Below are 26,310 nucleotides of genomic sequence, written 5' to 3' on the forward strand. Positions count from 1 at the left end.
ATATTTCAGCATAAATACTTGCTTTCCGACTTTCATTGGAAAACAACTCCTAGTGTCTTTGGAAGAGGGACCTGTGGTTAGTAATTTCTGTTTACTAATCTTGGTTTGATTAGCTTAATAGCCCCTTGGGTTTGGGTAATACTTATGTTGCTATTAATGATTGAGCTAAGCCTTCCTTCATCCTGAATGTGACTGGATGGGACAACGATTATGTTGTTTAAATTCTTACTTCATTGGACTCATTATTCCTTTTGCATGGTGTATAACTGCCTTTTGGTCATATAGTTTTCCAATGATATAAGAAAAACATGTAATTTTGGCCATGGGGAAGTAAGTCTTCTGGGGTCTTTGAAAAACAAGCATAAAAAAGACAAACTATGACATGCTCAACTGTTTATTTTGAATATTTATGTATTTCAGTTTTTTGATTTTAATAAATCCAGATTAACTTAGAACTCCATTAGAAGGATAGTAGAAGAAGATGCACTGAGCTCTGATATTAACATATTTGGTTTGGCTTCCAGAACCGTGATTTTTGGCAAAGAAAAATGTGAAAATCTACAAAGATCCTAAATTTAACATCTAAAAAGACAGTCCTTATTTGAACTACAACTACCCAAAATATTGAGTATTCTAAATTTAGTTCTAAGTGACATTGATTTTGCCCACTGACAATTTCCTAACCAAAGGTTTAAACATACTCAAAGAAGAAATGAAACTATCACCAGAGGAAAGAAATACTGTAACCCATTTAAAGTAAAATGGTAAGAAAACTCTTTGCAGGTATAATGTGAAGTTTCTTGATCCAAAATTATGTCTTAGCTCAGGTTCCTACCCTTTTAATAATTTTTCTATTGGTTTCTCACTCAAAATAATAATAATTTTGTGACTGAATAAATCCCAACTTCTTTGAATTACCCATTGAATGAACTGATATTTCTGGGTTAATATTACTAACTGTTATATTGGATGACATAAATTCATCTCCAAACTCAACTATGTCTCTGGATTCCATACGGCTGGAAACAAGAATTCCACTATCACGCTGAGACTCTCCAGATCCTGATGCAGCTTGCCCATGATTTTCACTCTGTCCCTGAAGAGACACTGATTGTCTGGAGTTATTGACAGAGTGTCCATGACTAGATCCTTGTCTCCTTCTACTACCAGTGTCTGAGTGTCCATGGCCAGACTCAGACTGCCCATGATTGTTTCTCTGCCCTTCATGAGACTCAGAGCGTCTAGAGCTGTCTTGTACATGGCCATGTCCGGTTCCTGAGCCAGATCCAAACTGACTCTGTGAATCTTCAGTGTGCCCTTCACTGTCACTGTCCTGACTGACGCTGGACTCTCGGTGTCTCAGTGACCTGAATTCAGATGACGATTGTCCATGCCCAGACTGTGATTGCCTAGAGCCATGTGTCCAAGTGGGTGGTTGCTGGTGGTGGGATCCTGACTGAGAGTGCCCACCATCAGCTGCCTGACCCTCATGGGATCCTGCATGTCTAGAGCTGTCACGTGCCTGCTCATGGCGGGATCCTTGTCTCCCCCTGGTACTGGGTTGAGGCTGTCCGTGGGCAGAGTCAAACTGTTCTTGGGAGGGCATCGGGTAGAAGTAAGACCCTGAGTGGTCAGGACTGCCATGCACACTGCTGTATTTTCCCACTTGACTGGACCTGGACCATTCCTGGACTGACCCTGACTGAATATCTGAGTCTTCTGATAGTCCTTCACTGTCACTGGCCTGACTGATACTGGATCCCTGGTGTCTGGTATTACCAGATCTGGAAGAGATTTGTCCATGTCCAGTTTCCCAGTGTCTGGAGCTCTCCCATGACTGCTCCTGGGGGTGCCCTTGTCTTTCCCTGGTGATGGATCCTGAGTCTCTGTGGGCAGAGTCAGGCTGCCCTTGGATGGCTGTCGGCCCTCGATGGGACCCTGAGTGTCTGGATATGTCTCCTGACTGCTCATGGTGGTGCCCTTGTCTTTCCCTCGTGATGGATCCTGAGTCTCTGTGGGCAGAGTCAGACTGCCCTTGGATGGCTGTCTGTCCTTGATGGGTCCCTGAGTGTCTGACTATGTCTCCTGACTGCTCACGGGGGCGCCCTTGTCTTTCCCTCGTGATGGATCCTGAGTCTCTGTGGGCAGAGTCAGAGTGCCTGTGGATGGCTGTCGGCCCTTGATGGGACCCTGAGTGTCTGGCTATGTCCCCTGACTGCTCATGGTGGCGTCCTTGTCTTTCCCTGGTGATGGATCCTGAGTCTCTGTGGGCAGAGTCAGACTGCCTGTGGATGGCTGTCTGTCCTGAATGTGACCCTGTGTGTCTGGATATGTCTCCTGACTGCTCATGGTGGTGCCCTTGTCTTTTGCTGGTGATGGATCCTGAGTCTCTGTGGGCAGAGTCAGACTGCCTATGGATGGCTGTCTGTCCTCGATAGGTCCCTGGGTGTCTGGATATGTCTCCTGACTGCTCATGGTGATGTCCTTGTCTTTCCCTCGTGATGGATCCTGAGTCTCTGTGGGCAGAGTCAGACTGCCCTTGGATGGCTGTCTGTCCTTGATGGGTCCCTGAGTGTCTGGTTATGTCCCCTGACTGCTCATGGGGGCGCCCTTGTCTTTCCCTGGTAATGGATCCTGAGTCTCTGTGGACAGAGTCAGACTGCCTGTGGATGGCTGTCTGTCCTTGATGGGTCCCTGAGTGTCTGGCTATGTCTCCTGAGTGCTCATGGAGGCGCCCTTGTCTTTCCCTGGTAATGGATCCTGAGTCTCTGTGGGCAGATTCAGAATGCCTGTGGATGGCTGTCTGTCCTTGATGGGTCCCTGAGTGTCTGGCTATGTCCCCTGACTGCTCATGGTGGCGTCCTTGTCTTTCCCTGGTGATGGATCCTGAGTCTCTGTGGACAGAGTCAGACTGCCTGTGGATGGCTGTCTGTCCTTGATGGGTCCCTGAGTGTCTGGCTATGTCCCCTGACTGCTCATGGGGGCGTCCTTGTCTTTCCCTGGTAATGGATCCTGAGTCTCTGTGGGCAGAGTCAGACTGCCTGTGGATGGCTGTCTGTCCTTGATGGGTCCCTGAGTGTCTGGCTATGTTCCCTGAGTGCTCATGGGGGCGCCCTTGTCTTTCCCTGGTAATGGATTCTGAGTCTCTGTGGACAGAGTCAGACTGCCTGTGGATGGCTGTCTGTCCTTGATGGGTCCCTGATTGTCTGGCTATGTCCCCTGACTGCTCATGGTGGTGTCCTTGTCTTTCCCTGGTGATGGATCCTGAGTCTCTGTGGGCAGAGTCAGACTGCCTGTGGATGGCTGTCTGTCCTGAATGGGACCCTGGGTATCTGGCTATGTCCCCTGAGTGCTCACGGGGGCGCCCTTGTCTTTCCCTGGTAATGGATCCTGAGTCTCTGTGGGCAGAGTCAGACTGCCTGTGGATGGCTGTCTGTCCTTGATGGGTCTCTGAGTGTCTGGCTATGTCTCCTGACTGCTCATGGTGGCGTCCTTGTCTTTCCCTGGTGATGGATCCTGAGTCTCTGTGGACAGAGTCAGACTGCCTTTGGATGGCTGTCTGCCCTTGATGGGTCCCTGAGTGTCTGGCTATGTCCCCTGACTGCTCATGGTGGTGTCCTTGTCTTTCCCTGGTGATGGATCCTGAGTCTCTGTGGACAGAGTCAGACTGCCTTTGGATGGCTGTCTGTCCTTGATGGGTCCCTGAGTGTCTGGCTATGTCCCCTGACTGCTCATGGTGGCGTCCTTGTCTTTCCCTGGTGATGGATCCTGAGTCTCTGTGGACAGAGTCAGACTGCCTGTGGATGGCTGTCTGTCCTTGATGGGTCCCTGAGTGTCTGGCTATGTCCCCTGACTGCTCATGGGGGCGTCCTTGTCTTTCCCTGGTAATGGATCCTGAGTCTCTGTGGGCAGAGTCAGACTGCCTGTGGATGGCTGTCTGTCCTTGATGGGTCCCTGAGTGTCTGGCTATGTCTCCTGACTGCTCATGGTGGTGTCCTTGTCTTTCCCTTGTGATGGATCCTGAGTCTCTGTGGGCAGAGTCAGACTGCCTGTGGATGGGTGTCTGTCCTTGATGGGTTCCTGAGTGTCTGGCTATGTCCCCTGACTGCTCATGGTGGTGTCCTTGTCTTTCCCTTGTGATGGATCCTGAGTCTCTGTGGGCAGAATCAGACTGCCTGTGGATGGCTGTCTGCCCTTGATGGGTCCCTGAGTGTCTGGCTATGTCCCCTGACTGCTCATGGTGGCGTCCTTGTCTTTCCCTTGTGATGGATCCTGAGTCTCTGTGGGCAGAGTCAGACTGCCTGTGGATGGCTGTCTGTCCTTGATGGGTTCCTGAGTGTCTGGCTATGTCCCCTGACTGCTCATGGTGGTGTCCTTGTCTTTCCCTTGTGATGGATCCTGAGTCTCTGTGGGCAGAGTCAGACTGCCTGTGGATGGCTGTCTGCCCTTGATGGGTCCCTGAGTGTCTGGCTATGTCCCCTGACTGCTCATGGTGGTGTCCTTGTCTTTCCCTTGTGATGGATCCTGAGTCTCGGTGGGTTGAGTCAGAGTGCCTGTGGATGGCTGTCTGTCCTGAATGGGACCCTGGGTGTCTGGCTATGTCTCCTGACTGCTCATGGTGGCGTCCTTGTCTTTCCCTGGTGATGGATCCTGAGTCTCTGTGGGCAGTGTCAGACTGCCTGTGGATGGCTGTCTGTCCTGAATGGGACCCTGGGTGTCTGGCTATGTCCCCTGAGTGCTCACGGGGGCGCCCTTGTCTTTCCCTGGTAATGGATCCTGAGTCTCTGTGGACAGAGTCAGACTGCCTGTGGATGGCTGTCTGTCCTTGATGGGTCCCTGAGTGTCTGGCTATGTCGCCAGACTGCTCACGGGGGCGCCCTTGTCTTTCCCTGGTAATGGATCTTGAGTCTCTGTGGGCAGAGTCAGACTGCCTGTGGATGGCTGTTTGTCCCTGATGGGACCCTGGGTGTCTGGATGTGTCCTCTGAGTGCTCACGGGGGCGCCCCTGTCTTTCCCTGGTGGTGGACTCTGAGTCTCGATGAGCAAAGTCTGACTGCCCATGGATGGCTGTCTTCTCTTGATGGCTCCCTGAGTGTCTTGGTATGTGTTCTGATTGGTCTTGGGGGTGCCCTTGCCTTTCCCTGGTGGTGGATCCTGAGTCTCGGTGGGTTGAGTCAGACTGCCTATGGGTGCCTGTCTGCCCTTGATACGAATCTGACTGTCTGGATCTGTTAGCTGACTGCCCATGGGTAGACCCACGTTGGTTTCTGGAGCTGGACCCAGAATTTTCATAGGTCATTGCGAATTCTGTACCTGAATCTTCTGAATGTCCTTCGCTGCTGCTGGCCAGACTCATGCTGGGTCCCTGATGTCTGCTGCCGCTGGATCCAGAGTATAGCTGTCCATGTTCAGTGCCTGAATGTCTGGACCTGTCTACAGACTGCTCATGCTGTGATTCTGGTCTTCCTCTTTTGCGTGATGTTGACTGTCCATGGTAGGAGTCACTGTGTCCCCGAGAGGATGGCTCTCCACCATGAGACCCTGACTGTCTAGAGGTATCTATAGAGTGTCCATAACTAGATCCTTGTCTCCTACTACCAGTGTCTGAGTGTCCATGGCCAGACTCAGACTGCCCATGATTGTTTCTCTGCCCTTGATGAGACTCAGAACGTCTAGAGCTGTCTTGTACATGGCCATGTCGGGTTTCTGAGCCATATCCAAACTGACTCTGCGAATCTTCAGTGTGCTCTTCGCTGTCACTGTCCTGACTGACGCTGGACTCTCGGTGTCTCAGTGACCTGAATTCAGATGACGATTGTCCATGCCCAGACTGTGATTGCCTAGAGCCATGTGTCCAAGTGGGTGGTTGCTGGTGGTGGGATCCTGACTGAGAGTGCCCACCATCAGCTGCCTGACCCTCATGGGATCCTGCATGTCTAGAGCTGTCACGTGCCTGCTCATGGCGGGATCCTTGTCTCCCCCTGGTACTGGGTTGAGGCTGTCCGTGGGCAGAGTCAAACTGTTCTTGGGAGGGCATCGGGTAGAAGTAAGACCCTGAGTGGTCAGGACTGCCATGCACACTGCCATATTTTCCCCCTTGACTGGACCTGGACCATTCCTGGACTGACCCTGACTGAATATCTGAGTCTTCTGATTGTCCTTCACTGTCACTGGCCTGACTGATACTGGATCCCTGGTGTCTGGTATTACCAGATCCGGAAGAGATTTGTCCATGTCTAGTTTCCCAGTGTCTGGAGCTCTCCCATGACTGCTCCTGGGGGTGCCCTTGTCTTTCCCTGGTGATGGATCCTGAGTCTCTGTGGGCAGAGTCAGGCTGTCCTTGGATGGCTGTCTGTCCTTGATGGGTCCCTGAGTGTCTGGCTATGTCCCCTGACTGCTCTTGGTGGTGTCCTTGTCTTTCCCTTGTGATGGATCCTGAGTCTCTGTGGGCAGAGTCAGACTGCCCTTGGATGGCTGTCTGTCCTCGATGGGTCCCTGAGTGTCTGGCTATGTCCCCTGACTGCTCTTGGTGGTGTCCTTGTCTTTCCCTTGTGATGGATCCTGAGTCTCTGTGGGCAGAGTCAGAGTGCCTGTGGATGGCTGTCTGTCCTGAATGGGACCCTGGGTGTCTGGCTATGTCTCCTGACTGCTCATGGTGGCGTCCTTGTCTTTCCCTGGTGATGGATCCTGAGTCTCTGTGGGCAGAGTCAGACTGCCTGTGGATGGCTGTCTGTCCTTGATGGGTTCCTGAGTGTCTGGCTATGTCCCCTGACTGCTCATGGTGGTGTCCTTGTCTTTCCATTGTGATGGATCCTGAGTCTCTGTGGACAGAGTCAGACTGCCTGTGGATGGCTGTCTGCCCTTGATGGGTCCCTGAGTGTCTGGCTATGTCCCCTGACTGCTCATGGTGGTGTCCTTGTCTTTCCCTTGTGATGGATCCTGAGTCTCTGTGGGCAGAGTCAGACTGCCTGTGGATGGCTGTCTGTCCTGAATGGGACCCTGGGTGTCTGGCTATGTCCCCTGAGTGCTCACGGGGGTGCTCTTTTCTTTCCCTGGTAATGGATCCTGAATCTCTGTGGGCAGAGTCAGACTGCCTGTGGATGGCTGTCTGTCCTTGATGGGTCCCTGAGTGTCTGGATATGTCTCCTGACTGCTCTTGGTGGTGTCCTTGTCTTTCCCTTGTGATGGATCCTGAGTCTCTGTGGGCAGAGTCAGACTGCCTGTGGATGGCTGTCTGTCCTTGATGGGTCCCTGAGTGTCTGGCTATGTCCCCTGACTGCTCATGGTGGTGTCCTTGTCTTTCCCTTGTGATGGATCCTGAGTCTCTGTGGGCAGAGTCAGACTGCCTGTGGATGGCTGTCTGCCCTTGATGGGTCCCTGAGTGTCTGGCTATGTCCCCTGACTGCTCATGGTGGTGTCCTTGTCTTTCCCTTGTGATGGATCCTGAGTCTCGGTGGGCAGTGTCAGACTGCCTGTGGATGGCTGTCTGTCCTGAATGGGACCCTGGGTGTCTGGCTATGTCCCCTGAGTGCTCACGGGGGCGCCCTTGTCTTTCCCTGGTAATGGATCCTGAATCTCCGTGGGCAGAGTCAGACTGCCTGTGGATGGCTGTCTGTCCTTGATGGGTCCCTGAGTGTCTGGCTATGTCTCCTGACTGCTCATGGTGGCGTCCTTGTCTTTCCCTGGTGATGGATCCTGAGTCTCTGTGGACAGAGTCAGACTGCCTGTGGATGGCTGTCTGTCCTTGATGGGTCCCTGAGTGTCTGGCTATGTCGCCAGACTGCTCACGGGGGCGCCCTTGTCTTTCCCTGGTAATGGATCTTGAGTCTCTGTGGGCAGAGTCAGACTGCCTGTGGATGGCTGTTTGTCCCTGATGGGACCCTGGGTGTCTGGATGTGTCCTCTGAGTGCTCACGGGGGCGCCCCTGTCTTTCCCTGGTGGTGGACTCTGAGTCTCGATGAGCAAAGTCTGACTGCCCATGGATGGCTGTCTTCTCTTGATGGCTCCCTGAGTGTCTTGGTATGTGTTCTGATTGGTCTTGGGGGTGCCCTTGCCTTTCCCTGGTGGTGGATCCTGAGTCTCGGTGGGTTGAGTCAGACTGCCTATGGGTGCCTGTCTGCCCTTGATACGAATCTGACTGTCTGGATCTGTTAGCTGACTGCCCATGGGTAGACCCACGTTGGTTTCTGGAGCTGGACCCAGAATTTTCATAGGTCATTGCGAATTCTGTACCTGAATCTTCTGAATGTCCTTCGCTGCTGCTGGCCAGACTCATGCTGGGTCCCTGATGTCTGCTGCCGCTGGATCCAGAGTATAGCTGTCCATGTTCAGTGCCTGAATGTCTGGACCTGTCTACAGACTGCTCATGCTGTGATTCTGGTCTTCCTCTTTTGCGTGATGTTGACTGTCCATGGTAGGAGTCACTGTGTCCCCGAGAGGATGGCTCTCCACCATGAGACCCTGACTGTCTAGAGGTATCTATAGAGTGTCCATAACTAGATCCTTGTCTCCTACTACCAGTGTCTGAGTGTCCATGGCCAGACTCAGACTGCCCATGATTGTTTCTCTGCCCTTGATGAGACTCAGAGCGTCTAGAGCTGTCTTGTACATGGCCATGTCGGGTTTCTGAGCCATATCCAAACTGACTCTGCGAATCTTCAGTGTGCCCTTCGCTGTCACTGTCCTGACTGATGCTGGACTCTCGGTGTCTCAGTGACCTGAATTCAGATGACGATTGTCCATGCCCAGACTGTGATTGCCTAGAGCCATGTGTCCAAGTGGATGGTTGCTGGTGGTGGGATCCTGACTGAGAGTGCCCACCATCAGCTGCCTGACCCTCATGGGATCCTGCATGTCTAGAGCTGTCACGTGCCTGCTCATGGCGGGATCCTTGTCTCCCCCTGGTACTGGGTTGAGGCTGTCCGTGGGCAGAGTCAAACTGTTCTTGGGAGGGCATCGGGTAGAAGTAAGACCCTGAGTGGTCAGGACTGCCATGCACACTGCCGTATTTTCCCCCTTGACTGGACCTGGACCATTCCTGGACTGACCCTGACTGAATATCTGAGTCTTCTGATTGTCCTTCACTGTCACTGGCCTGACTGATACTGGATTCCTGGTGTCTGGTGTTATCAGATCCGGAAGAGATTTGTCCATGTCCAGTTTCCCAGTGTCTGGAGCTATCCTGTGACTGCTCTGGATGGCACCCTTGTCTTTCTCTGGTGGTCGGTCCTGAATCTTGGTGGATAGAGTTAGGCTCCCTGTGTATATTCCTCTGCCCTTGATGGGAGCCTGTTTGCCTGGACCTGTCAGGTGACCTGCTATGGTTAGACCAATGTTTATTCTTTAATGTGGACTCAGTTCTTTTGTGGGTCATGGAGGATTCTCTACCCGAATCTTCTGAATGTCCTTCAGTGTCACTGTCCTGACTTAAACTGGATTCCTGATACCTGCTTGCCTTAAATCTGGAGGAATATTGTCCATATTCATTACCTGAGTATTTGGATATGTCTGCTGACTGCTCATGCTGGGATTCTTGTCTTCCTGTTGTTCTTGGTTTTGACTGCCTATGGAAGGAGTTACAGTGTCCTTGAGAGGATGTGTCTTCATCAGGAGACCTTGATTTTTTCGAGGTGTGTGTAGAGTGTCCATGAGTAGATCCTTGTCTTCTTCTGGTATGAGAGCCTGACCGTCTATGGGTAGACTTAGGCTGTCTGTGGTTGTCGCTCTGCCACTGATGAGACTCAGAGTTTCTAGATCTATCTCCACCATGGCCATGGGCAGATCCTTGTTGGTTTCCTGAGCCAGATCCAAACTGTCTTTCCAAATCTTCTGAGTGTCCTTCATTATCACTGTCCTGACTAATCCTGGACCCTGGGTTTTTCACTGGCCTGATTTCAGATGATGATTTTCCATGCTCAGAGTGTGATTGTCTAGACCTGTGTGCCTGATTGGATGATTGGTGATGGGGAGACCCCGACTCAGAGTGTCCACTGTCAGCTGTCTCACCCTTATGGGATCGTGCATGTCTTGAGCTGTCTAGTGTCTGTTCATGTCCCTTTCCTTGTCTTCCTTTTGGGTTATTGGCTATTGTTTTCTTCCCCTTTCTATGACTTTTTCCTGATTGACTGGATTTTCTAATTCCTTCTTCTTTCTCTTCTTCTACTTCATCTTCCCTTATGTCATTTTCTTCATCTTGTGTGTGGTATGCATACTTTTTTTGGTTTTGCTCTGATGCTTGGAAGTTCTGTCCTCTGGTCATATCATAGTATGCTTGAGCCAGTTTGAATACCATCAGAAAAAACTCTGAGAAGTCTATTTTCTTGTCATGGTCTAAATCAAGAATATGCATGAAGATGTCAGCAGTGTCTGGGTCATCTGGATTCTGTACAGACAGAAGACAGAGGGAGGTTACATGAGAATGACTTAAATGGTCAGTTAAACAACTCAAAAACAGTTTGGTGAATGTGATTTTTGGTAAGTAAATGTCAGACAGTATGTGGGTTTTTTCATTAATAATGTTCAGCTTATGATGAGTTAGGAGGAAACTAGCTATTGTATTAAAATAATATATCTTTAATGCTGGTTTGTTGACACTAAAATGATGGGTCATGTGCCTCTTTTTTTCTTTATATGTCAATATGCTATGAAATCTATCAGTGAGTTGTCTCTTAAATGTATCTTAATATATTTAAATATATCTTCATAACATTCTAGAGGTTAGGAAACATAATATGATGAACGAATTATTTGGTGTTAATTTTTTTGTCATTAAATATTTACATTTTTTCACAGAATATGTATATGGTGGGTTTGTGTAATGTGCACATCCAAGTGTGTGCATAGGGTATTAAAGGTATAAGAAGAGAAAACAATCTGAGGGTTTTGAAGGGGCAGGGGGTGGGAGGTTGGGGGAACCAGGTGATGGGTATTAGAGAGGGCACGGATTGCATGGAGCACTGGGTGTGGTGCAAAAACAATGATTACTGTTACGCTGAAAAGAAAAAAAAAAGAACCAAGATGCCCTTCAACGGATGAATGGATAAGGAAGATGTGGTCCATATACACTATGAAGTATTATGCCTCCATCAGAAAGGATGAATACCCAACTTTTGTAGCAATATGGACGGGATTGGAAGAGATTATGCTGAGTGAAATAAGTCAAGTAGAGTCAAGTATCATATGGTTTCACTTATTTGTGGAGCATAACAAGTAACATGGAGGACAAGGGGAGATGGAGAGGAGAAGGGAGTTGAGGGAAATTGGAAGGGGAGGTGAACCATGAGAGACTATGGACTCTGAAAAACAATCTGAGGGTTTTGAAGGGGCGGAGTTGGGAGGTTGGGGGAGCCAGGTGGTGGGTATTAGAGAGGGCACGGATTGCATGGGTGTGCACTGGGTGTGGTGCAAAACAATGAATACTGTTATGCTGAAAAGAAATAAAAAAAATTAATGCTAAAAAAAAGAAACATTAAAAAAAAAAGAAGAAGAGAAAAACAGGTATTTGTTTGAAATAAGATTGAGTCTGTTTCTATTCCAAAAGCAATAATTTGCAAAATTTCACGGTTATTATTTGTTATATTGCTGCTGCAGAATAAGCATGATGCACCCTTAGGTTCCAGGAAACATGCCTTACCTTCAGGATTGGCCGAAACTCCATTTCCAGGAGCTCCTTCAGTTCTTTTCTGCTCAGTGTGTCAGTTTCCTTGTCTGTTGTTGAATAGTCATGGAATAGATTGATGATGGCAATGATATTTTCCAGTAGAGTAGACATCTTTTGGAAGTAAAAGTAAACCTGAAAAGAAGCAATAAAATTGTACTTCTTGCATATCTTTTCTTTTTCTAGGTCGTATTGATTATTATAATGAATTTTCACATTAAAAATAAAAGGTTTATTTATTTATTTTAGAGATAGAGAGAGTATGAGTTCATGGTAGGGAGGGGCAGAAGAAGAGGGAGAATCTTACACAGACTCCATGTTGAGCATGGAACCAGATGCTGGGCTCAATCTCATGACCTGAGGTCACTACCTGAGCTGAAACCAGGAGTTGAATACTTAACCTTCTGTGCCACCCAAGTGCCCAATTTCCACATTCAACACAAGAACCTGTATGTTCCTCTATGTAATCCACATTTAAAATAGAAGATTGCCTTGAAAAGTTTCTCTCTACCATCTAAATAGTGAAAATCAACACAGAGTTCATTTGAATTATTAAAATAGAATTTCTTGGCCTTAAACCCATTCACAGCAGTATTTAGGTGCTGCTGGTAAGATTATCATTCTTACTGGTCTGACCATTGTCCATGACAGGATTTTATGTTTCTATTTTTATTTAAAAAACAATTTAAATTTGAGTATGGTTAACACACAATACTAGTTTTAGGTATATAACACAGTGACTCAACCTCTTGATATGTTACATATAGCATAATTCTGAAAAGGCCCACTGGTCAAAACCAGGAAAATTTATTCATATAAATTTGCTGCAAATGAATTCATCAGAAGTTTATTTGCTAAATGATCAGTGTGTTGGGAGACAATTTTCTGAAAGCTAATTTGCTGAATGGCTTAGACATTCAATGAATGTTCATACAATTTTGTTTTTCAACATTTTATGAAGTATGCAGCATTTTTTAAAATTTTGTTATGTTAGCATACATTATGTCATTAGTTTTTGATGTAGTGTTATTTTGATGTAGTGTTCCTAGTTTTTTTTAGTATAAGAAGTATAAGAAGGAGGAGGGAATATAAGGAGGGAATACATGCCCTCCTTAATACCCATCACCGGGCCCACCCCCCACCCCAAAACCCTTAGTTTTTTTTCTCAGAGTCCACAGTTTCTTATGGTTCTGATTTCCCCTCTTCAGTTTTCCCTTCCTTCTCCTAATGCAGTATTTTTAATTGGATGGGATGGGTTTTCAATATTAGCTTCTCAATGTTTAAAAAACTTTTCAAAATTGTAGATAGTATGAATAATTTTCTGACTGGAATTCTTTTTGCCAGTAAAACCATATAAGGAATGTTCAATTTATTTAATTGGTGAAAAAAGAAATTATTAAGTGTGCTAATAAATCTAAATAAGGATTTAGTCTATAAACCTATTATAATCACTGCTTTATGAGTTATAAAACCAGGCAAGAGTAAAATGATATAGGAAACAGTAATGTGAAAGACATGACTGTCACAGAGCTATAGCACATATGGGCCTTGGATTGTTATTTTAAGAGGAAAATAGGGTTTGATTAATTATTGAGATTATTAAATCTATATTGTGAAAAGTTTGGGGTAACCACTAAGAGAATAGACTTTATAACTTCTAAACCATTAGAGAGGAAAAGAGGAATTAAAAAAAAATTCAATTAACACAACAGGATGCAGGAAAGAAGAAAATAAGAAGCAGAGAAAAGGCAGAGTAAACAGAAAGTATAAAATATAACAGTAGGATTAGATATAATTTTATAATGAATTACGCTATATGTATGAATTGAACAGATGGGCTGGCTAAAAGACAGATGATAAAGTTTGAATAAAAAAAATACAGTTGTATGCTTTTGTAAAAAAGACATCTAAGATTTAAGATTTTTTTTTTAAGGCACGGTAGAGGCACTGTCATTTACATTGATATTCCAGACCTTGGACTTAATCTGTAAATGCACTGTCTGCAAAATTTTAGTCTCAAGGATTCCACTTTCTGACCTTCTCTTATATCCTGATTTCAATTATTCTTTGGACTCACTTGTCTATTTACTTCACATGTTCTCATTTTCCTTTTTATTTTGGTTAGACATTTGGTTAATCTCCATTGTTGCTCTTGGCAAGCATCCTCTCTACGTTGGCCCACTTGCTTTCTTTTTTTCTTTTCATTCATTTATTTTCTTTCCTTTTCTTTCTCTCTTTCTTTCTTCTGAAGATGTAATTGGCTTTATTTTATCGCCCATAAAATTTACTTTTTTAAAAATTTAAAATCAACTAGCCAAGATTTAGTACATCATAGGTTTTTAAAATTTTTTTATTTATTTTCAGCATAACAGTATTCATTATTTTTTCACCACACCCAATGCTCCATGCAATCTGTGCCCTCTATAATACCCACCACCTGGTACCCCGATCTCCCACCCCCGCCACTTCAAACCCCTCAGATTGTTTTTCAGAGTCCATAGTCTCTCATGGTTCACCTCCCCTTCCAATTTCCCCCAACTCCCTTCTTCTCCTCTCTAACTCCCCATGTCCTCCATGCTATTTGTTATGCTCCACAAATAACTGAAACCATATGATAATTGACTCTCTCTGCTTGACTTATTTCACTCAGCATAATCTCTTCCAGTCCCGTCCATATTGCTACAAAAGTTGGGTATTCATCTTTTCTGATGGAGGCATAATACTCCATAGTGTATATGGACCACATTTTCCCTATCCATTCGTCCATTGAAGGGCATCTTGGTTCTTTCCACAGTTTGGCAACCGTGGCCATTGCTGCTATAAACATTGGGGTACAGATAGCCCTTCTTTTCACTACATCTGTATCTTTGGGGTAAATACCCAGGAGTGCAATGGCAGGGTCATAGGGAAGTTTTATTTTTAATTTCTTGAGGAATCTCCACACTGTTCTCCAAAGAGGTTGCACCAACTTGCATTCCCACCAACAGTGTAAGAGGGTTCCCCTTTCTCCACATCCCCTCCAACACATGTTGTTTCCTGTCTTGCTAATTTTGGCCATTCTAATTGGTGTAAGGTGATATCTCAATGTGGTTTTAATTTGAATCTCCCTGAAGGCTAGTGATGATGAAAATTTTTTCATGTGTCTGATAGTAATTTGCATGTCTTCATTGGAGAAGTGTCTGTTCATATCTGCTGCCCATTTTTTTTAATTTTTAATTTTTTATAAACATATATATATATTTTAAAATTACAAAGTGGGATTTATTAAATTTTTTTTTAAATTAATTTTTTATTTTTTATAAACATATATTTTTATCCCCAGGGGTACAGGTCTGTGAATCACCAGGTTTACACACTTTACAGCACTCACCAAAGCACATACCCTCCCCAATGTCCATAATCCCACCCCCTTCTCCCAAACCCCCTCCCCCCAGCAACCCTCATTTTTTGATATGATTGTCTTTTTGTGTGTGTTGAGTCTGAGGAGTTCTTTATAGATCCTGGATATCAATCTTTTGTCTGTACTGTCATTTGCAAATATCTTCTCCCATTCTTTGTTTTCTTGACTGTTTCCTTGGCTGTGCAGAAGCTTTTGATTTTGATAAAGTCCCGAAAGTTTATTTTCACTTTTGTTTTCTTTGCCTTTGGAGACATATCTTGAAAGAAGTTGCTGTGGCTGATATCGAAGAGATTCCTGCCTATGTTCTCTAGGATTCTGATGGATTCGTGTCTCACATTGACGTCTTTTATCCATTTGGAGTTTATCTTTGTGTACGGTGTAAGAGAATGGTCGAGTTTCATTCTTCTACATAGAGCTGCCCAGTTTTCCCAGCACCATTTGTTGAAGAGACTGTCTTTTTTCCACTGTATATTTTTTCCCGTTTTGTTGAAGATTAATTGACCATTAATTGACCATTAATTGAGGGTCCATATCTGGGCTCTCTACTCTGTTCCACTGGTCTATGTGTCTGTTTTATGCCAGTACCATGCTGTCTTGGTGATCACAGCTTTATAGTGAAGCTTGAAATCAGGTAACGTGATGCCCCAAGTTTTATTTTTGTTTTTCAACATTTCCTTAGTGATTCAGGGTCTCTTCTGATTCCATACAAATTTTAGGATTATTTGCTCCAGCTCTTTGAAGAATACCGGTGGAATTTTGATTGGAATGGCATTAAAAGTATAGATTGCTCTAGGTAGTATAGACATTTTAACAATGTTTATTCTTCCGATCCAAGGGCATGGAATGGTCTTCTATCTTTTTGTGTCTTCTTCAATTTCTTTCATGAGTGTTCTGTAGTTCCTCGAGTACAGATCCTTTACCTCTTTGGTTAGGTTTATTCCTAGGTATCTTATGGTTCTTGGTACTATAGTAAATGGAATCGATTCTCTAATTTCCCTTTCTGTATTTTCATTGTTAGTGTATAAGAAAGCCACTGATTTCTGTACATTGACTTTGTATCCTGCCACATTGCCGAATTGCTGTATGAGTTCTAGTAGTTTGGGGGTGGAGTCTTTTGGGTTTTCCATATAAAGAATCATGTCATCTGTGAGTAGAGAGAGTTTGACTTCTTCATTGCCAATTTGGATACCTTTTATTTCTCTTTGTTTTCTGATTGCTGTTGCTAGGACTTTTAATACTATGTGAACAAGAGTGGTGAGAGTGGGCATCCTTGTCTTGTTCCTGATCTCAATGGGAAGGCTGCAAGCTTATTCCCATTGAGGATGATATTTGCTGTGGGTCTTTCATAGATAGATTTGATGAAGTTCAGGAATGTTCCCTCTATCCCTATACTTTGAAGCGTTTTAATCAGGAATGGATGCTGGATTTTGTCAAATGCTTTTTCTGCATCAATTGAGAGGACCATGTGGTTCTTCTCTCTTCTCATATTAATTTGTTCTATCACATTGATTGATTTGAGAATGTTGAACCATCCTTGTAGCCCCGGGATGAATCCCACCTGGTCATGGTGGATAATCTTTTGAATTTGCTGTTGAATCCTGTTGGCTAGGATCTTGTTGAGAATCTTAGCATCTATATTCATCAGTGATATTGGTCTGAAATTCTCCTTTTTGGTACGGTCTTTGCCTGGTTAGGGGGATCAGGGTAATGCTGGCTTCATAAAAAGAGTCTGGAAGTTTTCCTTCTGCTTCAGTTTTTTGAAACAGCTTCAGGAGAATAGGTGTTATTTCTTCTTTGAAAGTTGGGTAGAATTCCCCAGGGAATCTGTCAGGTCCTGGGCTCTTGTTTTTTGGGAGGATTTTGATCACTGCTTCAATCTCGTTTCTAGATATCGGTCTATTCAGGTTTTCAATTTCTTCCTGGTTCAATTTTGGGAGTTTACAGGTTTCCAGGAATGCATCCATTTCATCTAGGTTTCTAATTCTATTGGCATATAACTCTTGATAATATATAATGTTCAATGATTCATTAGTTCAGTGTAACACCCAGCTCTTTCTTATAGTCACTGGCAGGACCACTAACAGCTATTTCTTTTCTCTTATCTCAGAAGATCTTGATTTTTATTTTGCTGAGAACTTGGAAACCAATGAAAAGGATTTCTTCATTTTTCTCAGTTATCTGCTCTCCCAGACTAGTGCATTTGTGTGTGTGTGTGTGTGTGTGTGTGTGTATAATCACTGCTGTCATGTGGATATACAGTCTGTGCTCCTACCTCTGTTTCAGCAATGGAAACACTCTTTCTTGCTTATTCAAACACTGCTTTTACAGTTGTCCTTCTCTACTGGTTATATCCATATATTCACACTGATGTGTCTCTTTTTAAACTTCTTCCCTCTCTCCCCATCCCACATCTCCCTTTAGGTACAATATGATTTATCTTTTCTCTTTTATAGAAATACCCCTTCAAAAGCTATGATTATAGTTTTTTTCTTCACTTCCTATTTTCTTTTACTCAGATTGTCTTTCTCTCTTAAAAAATCCATGAAAACTCTCATGAAGATAAAAATTGTCCTTTAGCTTGGCAAATTCAAATATCTGTTTTCATGTAACACATTGCTTATCATATCAGCAGCATTTGATGCAGTTGGCTACATAGTCCTTCAGAGGACTTATACTGTCTTGTTTCTTTCCCAAGCTTACTTCCTGCTTTCTCCTAGTTTCCTTTTCCAGTCCCCAGTGTTGATTCACTCCTTAGCTTCCCCTCTGTTTATACTCCTTTGGGGGAATCTCATCTAGCTCTATAACTTTAAATCGTAAATATAGGTTGACAGTGAACAATACACAAGTTTATATGTCAAACCACAGACTCTTCCCTAGGCTTCAGATATGTATGTCTAAAGGCCTATACAATATTTCTTCTTGGCTAATAGAGATCTCAAACCTATTATGTTCAAAACAGAAGTCTTAATTTCCAACTACTTTAAAATGTGGAGGGCCAAGACTAGCCAAGACAATATTGAAGAAGACAAAGTTTGAGTGTATACTAGATGTAAAAGTGTATTATAAAGGCAGACAGGATGGCATTGGCACATGGCTAAATAGATGGATCAGGGAAAGGTTCAAAATCACACCTATCACATTATGCATATTTGATATATGATGAGGATATTATGCAAGGCAGTAGGAAAAGAATAGTCTGTGAAGAAATGGTGTTAGGTTAATTGAGGTGTCATTTAGTAAAACAAATCAGTTCCTAGGTAGATATTACACAGAAAAGATAAAAGAAAATAACATAAGAGAATATCTTCAAGACCTTGAGAATAGAGAAATACTTTTTTTTTATTGTGTTATGTTATTCACCATAAAATACATCATTAGTTTCTGATGCAGTGTTCCAAAATTCATTGTTTATGTACAACACCCAGTGCTCCATGCAATATGTGCCCTCCTTAATATTCACCACCAGGGTCACCCATTCCCCCACCACCTCCCCTCGAAAACCCTCAGATTGTTTCTCAGAGTCCATCTCCCCCCTCAATTGGAAAGAGAGTGGGGCAGGTAAGCAAGATGGTAGAGAGAAATACTTTTTAAATATAATTCAAAAAGTGTTAATCATAAAGCAGAAGATTGATAAATTTGACTTCATTGAAAGTAAGGATGGCTATCTATTCAAAGACCCTATTAAAAGAGAGAAAGGAATACCACTAAGTAGGAGGATATGTGCAAAACATTTGACTAATAAAGGGTTCTACCTGATTATAAAATTAACTCTTGTAAATTAATACAAAATATACAGACAATCCAATAGATAAATGGGTAGAAACCACAGGAACTTTATAGAAAAGGGTATCCAAGTGGCTAATAAACATATCAAAAGTTCTCAAGTTTATTAATCATCAAGGAAATGTAAATTAAAATTACAGTGTGAGACCACATTACACCCACCAAAATGACTAAAAAGACAAAAGGAAAAAAGAAACTTTATAATATCAAATATTGGTGAGGATGTGGAGAAACTGGATCTTTCATATACCACTAGAAGGAGCATAAACTGGCAGAAGTACTTTCAAAATTTGTTTGGCAGTGTCTAAGACCAAGAAATTTACTTCTTGGGAATATTTTCAATAGAAATACATGTAATCAAGTATATGCACCCCAAAATCATATACAAAAATGTTCATAGCCCCAAGAAATTTACTTCTTGGGAATATTTTCAATAGAAATACATGTAATCAAGTATATGCACCCCAAAATCATATACAAAAATGTTCATACCTCCCTAAATGGAAACAACTCAAGTATATACTGATAGAAAAACAAATAATTAAAAAATTTTTTTTCCTATAATAGTGAGTGGTAGAATGAAGGATAGCCTGGACTAGGGTGGTAGTGGTGGACAGGGAGACAGATGGATCAGGCATCTTGCCCAGAGTTGAGTGGGCAAGATGATGGATCAGTGTGGCTTAGGGAAAACAGGGATCATGGATAACCTCTAGATTTTGGCTTGAGCAAAGAGTTACTTCTCACTACTCTTACTCCCATCATTTCTCACCTAAACTTCAGTCTATCTCCCTGCTTCCACTCTTGCCTTCCTATTATCTTATTTTTCCATAAAGCAGCCAGGAATGATTTTTTTTTTTTTTTACAGTGAGGACTCAAAAAGATTTATTAGTTGAGGGGCACCTGGTGGCTCAGTTGATTAACCCACTGCCTTCAGCTCAGGCCATGATCCCAGGTCCTGGGATGAAGCCCTGAAATTGGGCTCCCAGCTCCATGGGGAGTCTGCTTCTTCCTCTGACCTTCTCCCCTCTCATGCTCTCTCTCACTGTCAATCTCTCAAATAAATAAATAAATAAATAAATAAATAAAATCTTTAAAAAGATTTATTAGTTGAATGAAAAAAAATGAACACATTGGTCTACTTTCGTTGACATAATAGCTCTTTGAATATAGGGACTCACATTCTCCATACTTTAAGGTGGAATCCTCTAGATTCTTCACAAGCTTGTCACTTAACATAGGCATCTGGTGCCGGATGATCTTTTAAAAACATACATTATATTGTTTCATTCTTCCTGCTGAATACTCTCCAGTGATTCCTCATGTACTTAAAATAATGTACAAACTCTGCTATACCTTTTACATGGTCTACCCCGTCTAGCTCTCTGATGTCACCATATACCACTGTTCCTCTTGTTAAATATGCTCTAGGCACACTAGCTTCTTCTTCCTTTTTTAAAATTCTTTTTATTTTTATTATTTTTAAAAATTTTTTATAAACATATAATATATTTTTATTCCCAGGGGTACAGGTATGTGAATTGCCAGGTTTACACACTTCACAGCACTCACCATAGTACATACCTTCTTTTTATTCTTTCAAACAAGTTGACGCATATTTAGAATCTTGCCATTTGCCTAGACTTGTTCCTTTTGTCATTAAGATCTCAGCTCAAAAGAAAATTCTCTGGAGAGATTTTTCCCTGTCCATCCAATCTAAAGCTCTCTCCTCCCATTACTTTACTACATTGTTCTCTTTTTTCTTCATTGTTTTTAGCGCTATTTGAAAATTTTGTTCATTTATTATTTACTGGATGTCTCCCCCTACTAAATGCAAGCTCCTATGAGTAGGGGTTTTATGTTTTCACTGTTATATAATCAGTCAAATACAGTGCTTGCAAATAGAAGGCAGTTAGTTTATATTTGTTCAATGAATGAATACTTGGAAAATCCAGCAATATAAAGAGTATTGAGTAGCTTTATAGAAAACACATTTATGCTCTCATTTTCTTTGTATATCAAAATAAGTTTTAGTAACAGTTCCACTAAAAATGAAGAACCCAAACATCTAGAACATTTTGCCTTAGAGCATACATACATACATTCCAGATTTTCACCTTGCTTAACACCAAGTAGATAAAGTTAGACATAGTCCCTTTTACTTACTTCCTTCACCAGAAGAGCAAGTAGAATTAGTCTGAAGGAGCTTGTTGGGTGCTAGAGTCTGGGATAATAGCCTTTTTATAGCAAGTCTATCCAGGGAGGAGCCATCCTCTGTAGGATGGTCTGATTCATTCCTAATCGAACCCAGATCCACCCGTATCTCCACCTCTGTTTCTCTAGCAATGTGTTTACTTCCCAACTTCCTCACGTACTCATCTGTACTTGTTTTACCAAGTTCCAAATTTAGGTTTACACAAACCTCATATACTGGAGATTTTATGGAAGGTTTTCTTTGATTATTATAGGTGTGCAAGGGTCCACACCTTCTACCTTTTTTTTTTTTTTATAATCCCCACTTTGACTTGTTAGGTGCTTGATAAATATCCATTGATAAGTATACATTCTTATCTCTGTCTTAGAGAGGTGGAATATTGATTTATGGGAATCCCAAATTTAGTTTGTGGTTGGAAAACATCGTAAGGGCCTACCTGCATGTCCCTTTTTATCTATGTATTCTATCTCTGGATACTGGGAGAACTTGCCATGAAATGAATGCTGGTATTCCAGAAATTATGATGAACTGAAAGAAGATAGGTAAATTTAATTTTGATTTTTCAAAAGAAAACAAGAAAATGAGCTTTTGAGTTAGAAGTGGTGATCACCAGAAGCTAGCATGACTTTATCAGGCAAGAATCATTAAATCAATTTTACATTGCTTTCAAGGCTACTACCTTGGGGTATCAAGGATATGTTCTACCTACTCTTCCTGTAGATTAAACTGTGGGTTTTCTAAATTATTCTCATAAATATTCAGGAGACCTCCTGAATATTTGGTTTCCAGACTTTTATGTGGAACAGACTACATCTCCATTTGGATGTCCCCTAGTTACCTCTGCCCATACTGTTCAAAACTGAGGTGGGTTGGGAGATGGGGTAACTGGGTGATGGGCATTAAGGAGGGCCCTTGATGTAATGAGCATTCAGTGTTATATGCAACTGAGGAATCACTAAACTCTACCTCTGAAACTAAACAAACAACCCCTTCCCCTGCAAAAAACCCTGAGCTCATTATGGCCTACAACAAAGTGTACTATCCTCCAGAAGTCCACATATTTGTTAATGACATCCCCATCCACTATGTCTCAAGCTATACCATGTCACTTTTTTCTTCTCACTCTCCTTTATCCCTCATGTGCGTGCCACATCCTTCCAGTTCTCTCTAGACTTCATTCTGCACTGTAGGTATGTTCTCTGTTTCTAGAGCTGCAATTTTAGTTCTGGACTTCATCATCTTTCAGTTAGGTATTTGTAAAAAGTGTTGTACCTAGCCTGTCTGCTATAAGCTGCCTGATTCATCATCTAATCTTATCATGTCATTCCTTCCTGCTTGCATGTAGAATTCCAAATTTTTTCTACTTAATCTAGAGGTCCCTTCACAGTAGGCATGAATCTGTATCTTTCCAGCTTACTGTTTGTCTTACTGTCTTACTGTTTGTATTCTATGGGAAAGTCACTCTGGACTGATCAGCATTTCTTGGATGACCCTTTAATGGTCTTCCATGATAAAATAAAAAATGCAAGGGCGTAGCTAATCTTGTTTAGAGTCGATGAGACAGAAATGTGTCTGAGTTTTTAAAAATTTATTTAATGTTTTTATTTCTAACCTTATTAGTCCATCAGTTCTTTCTTTTGTGGAGCATTAGTTATTGTCTACAGAACACAGATCTTCATTTTATCCCCCTTTTTTCTTGGGTTTAGTTGTCTTTTGTGTCAGTAGTTATTGTGTCGTCTCTCTCACCATGCTGTAATAATAAAAGTAATATATTGCATGCCCATTTTGCTGAAGACGTGCTGAGATTTTGCACGTATCACTTCTAATCTTCAGAACAACCCCATGAGGTCATTATTATTATCCATATTTTTGAGATGAGGAAACTGATAGTGGTAGCATGCCTGAGGTTACCCAGTGAGTAAGTTACAAAACCAGGATTCAATCCCAGGTCATTCTGACTCCACCTCCCACATTATTTCCACTGCCTCATGGAGCTCTGGGTGTGAACTTTTCTCCTTTTTATTAGGTTTATTTATCTTTTCAGTGTTTTTTTATTATATTTTTTTAATATTTTGTTTTGTTTTACTTAATTCTTTTTTTCAAATTTAATTTCTTTTCAGTGTAACAGAATTCATTGTTTATGCACACACCCAGTGCTCCATGCAATATGTGCCCTCCATAAACCCACCACCAGGCTCCCCCAACCTCCCACCCCCTGCCCCTTCAAAACCCTCAGATTGTTTTTCAGAATCCATAGTCTCTCATGGTTCATCTCCCCCTCCAATTACCCTCAACTCCAACAGCAGTCTCTCTGAAAGTGCCAAAGTTCTGGGGAAACTTACTTATGGGGCAGCAGAAAGGCTTTGCTGTGGCATGTGTGTGAGCTCAGAAAGGTGAAGTTCAGAGAGTGGCAAGGATGGGGCAAGCTGGGATCTGAGGTTTTAATGGCAGAGATGCAAATCTTGCAGATTCATATCAATATGGAGGGCAGTTTTTTGGTCTGCTCCAGGACTGTTTTCTTTCTTTCTTTCTTTTTTTTTTTTTTTTAAAGATTTTATTTATTTATTTGTGTGTGTGTGTGTGTGTGAGAGAGAGAGAGAGAGAGAGAGAATGAATGTGGGGCAGGGGAGGAGTAGAGGGAGAAGCGGACTCCCTGCTGACCTGGGAGCCTGATGTGGGATTTTATTCCAGGACCCTGAGATCGTGACCTGAGCTATATTTTCGTCAATTGGTTGGCTGAAAATTTGGGCAGCTGGCAAACAATTTTAGGGTAGACTGTGGCTCCAAGAAAATTTTAGCATGTCACACCACAGCTCAGATCTAATAGAAGTGAATCCAACTGAAATAAAAATAAAATTCTGACTTTGGGTCTAAATTAAACTTTGCAAGGATAGGGTAGAAGATATAAGTAAAAATAGGAGGGTAGTGTGACACAGGCAGTGTGATGTTGTAACCAGCTATTTTAGGCTGCAGTAAAAGAAGCACATTAGCTGGAATAGAATAAGTGGTGGTGGTCTTCACTTGGGATTTGCCAGATTGTTTCTGTAGCTTTTTGTTCAGTTCTGATGACCACATTTCAGTAGGGATGTGGACAACTTGTTATATGTTCTGAGTAGAGTAAATAGGATGACTGGCCAGGTGGGTGGTAAAGGGAACTGAGTGAGAAGCAGATGGTAGGGAGATGATGCCTGTCTTCAATTATATGAGTGGTTCTTAAATAGAATTAGGATTGTATGTGGGTTATATAAAAAATTCAGATGAATGGATAGAAACAGTAGAGAAGCATATTTTGACTCTGTAAAGGGAAGATCTGTTTAATAGAATTCTACAAACATGGGGAGAATTTTCTTTGGAGATAGTGAGTTCCCTATCACTGCCTGGGGAATTTTGAATTGCCTGAGAAGTCAAATCATTTATCCTCCTTATACTGTAGTTGATGACCAGAAAGTCCAATGTTGCATGGCTGATAAATCAGAAATTCAGGACCCAGGCCTCCAACTCAGGACTTTTCACTGTATATCCTCTTCGCATTGGATCAGGTTACTTCATTTACAGGAGTTGAGTATGAGACCAGGGATATTTTGGAGGAGGGTTAAATAGAGGAACATTGGGTGAATATCTGATAAATTCCTCTTTCAACCTGAGAGCTATGATTCTATTATTCAAGTAAGTTTCTTTGCCTGACTTGATTCAGATGACTATTTGGTCAGCACAGTTTAATAACTACAGGGATAATAAGATTATCAATTCCACTTTATAGTGTAAACAGGAAGATAGTATTTGGCTTTCTACATCCTGCTTTCTTCCAACATAACTGATTGCTCTTGCATATTAACTTTTTACCTTTGGAATCCCAAAGAATTTAAAATCCCTAAGCATTTAAAATTATTAACCATGGAACAGTGAACTCTATGATATGGGGCATCTTTATCTTCTCAGAGAATTTATTATTTGTTTCATTGTTACCAGATGATGAAATGGTTTCAGAGGCATTTTATGTGTCCACAGTTACATCTTTTGGCTGTCAGAATGTGTTAAGGGGTGCAGAAAACTTCCCCAAAGTAATGGGTTATTGACAAATCACAAATTACAGGATTTCAATGATAGTCATTCAATATATTGTCCCTCCCTTTTCCTTTCCAGTGGGCTAGAAAGGCATTATGTTGTCATATGGCCTCTAGGCTGCTGATGTGGGTCAGATTGTCACGATTGAAGGGAACAGCCCTTTGAGATGGGTGACAGGCTGTGGGAGTGAAGGGGAGTTGGAATTTGTGGTTAAATGATTTCCTATAGGAGCTATAGTCATCTCCTGGGAGGTGCTGTTTTGGAGTTGGAAATTTTCCATGTTGAATATCCCCTTGGACTCCTTGGCATGGTTGGTTGCTGTGTTCCTGCTTAGCCATAGTGTGGAGCAGAATCTGGCAAGAACACCTCTACTTGCAGCTTATATTTGCTAGGACAATGGTGAAGGAAAGAAAGGTTGATTCCAAGGAAAAATTTCAAGTTATCTTCAGTGACCTCAGAGTCTGCTTTCTTTAGCCTCTTCTGTGTGGGGGCTGTGTGTGTGTGTGTGTGTGCATGTGTGTGTGTGTGTGAGACAGTGAGAGAGAGAGAGAGAGAGAGAGAGAGAAACAGAGACAGAAAAACAGAGTCAGAGACAGAGAGATGGAGAGACAGGTGGAGTGATGGAGAGGAGGAAGGAATGGATACTGGAGTTGGGAAAATGAAAATGAGAAAGATCTTTTTCCAGATATAAGCAAACCATTTTTATAACTTTAATCCCAGTATAGTTAATATATAGTGTTACTTTTATTTGAGGTATACAATATAGTGATTAAGCAGTTCTATACATTACTCAGTACTTATCAAGATAAGTGTTCTCTAAATATAAACAAGCCATTTTATGCCAGTGTGAATTGCCTTGTGGTTTTTTACATGCCTGACATAGTTATTCCCAGGAACTCACTGACAACTTCTCTGAGGTATGGAGAAGACCTATTTTGTGTGTGTGTGTGTGTGTGTGTGTGTGTGTGTGTGTGATTTCTGCATCTGTGGTAGCTGGAATACCATGTGTTACACCCACGCACACACACACGAGTATATGTGAGAAATAGTCACGGGCAAAGAATGATCTAGGACAGGTCTTTTTTTATCATATGGTTTCATTTATTTGTGGGACATAAGGAATAGCCTGGAGGATATTTGGAGAAGGAAAGGAAAAGTGAACTGGGGGAAATTGGAGAGGAAGACAAACCATAA

General features: G+C 42.7%; 1 protein-coding gene across 1 annotated transcript; it reads right to left on the bottom strand.

The window, feature by feature from the left end:
* Window positions 1–380: 380 nt before the first annotated feature.
* Window positions 381–21,038, bottom strand: LOC116567540 (filaggrin-like). Its single transcript, XM_032302635.1, is given in 8 exon segments — window positions 381–873; window positions 875–2,285; window positions 2,664–3,088; window positions 3,215–4,427; window positions 6,591–7,113; window positions 7,492–10,381; window positions 11,633–11,791; window positions 21,003–21,038. Coding segments are annotated over 7 exon segments (6,642 nt in total). The 5' UTR covers window positions 11,771–11,791; window positions 21,003–21,038; the 3' UTR covers window positions 381–831.
* Window positions 21,039–26,310: the final 5,272 nt, after the last annotated feature.

The sequence above is a fragment of the Mustela erminea genome, chromosome 10 (assembly GCF_009829155.1).
Source record: "Mustela erminea isolate mMusErm1 chromosome 10, mMusErm1.Pri, whole genome shotgun sequence".
Classification (NCBI taxonomy): Eukaryota; Metazoa; Chordata; class Mammalia; order Carnivora; family Mustelidae; genus Mustela; species Mustela erminea.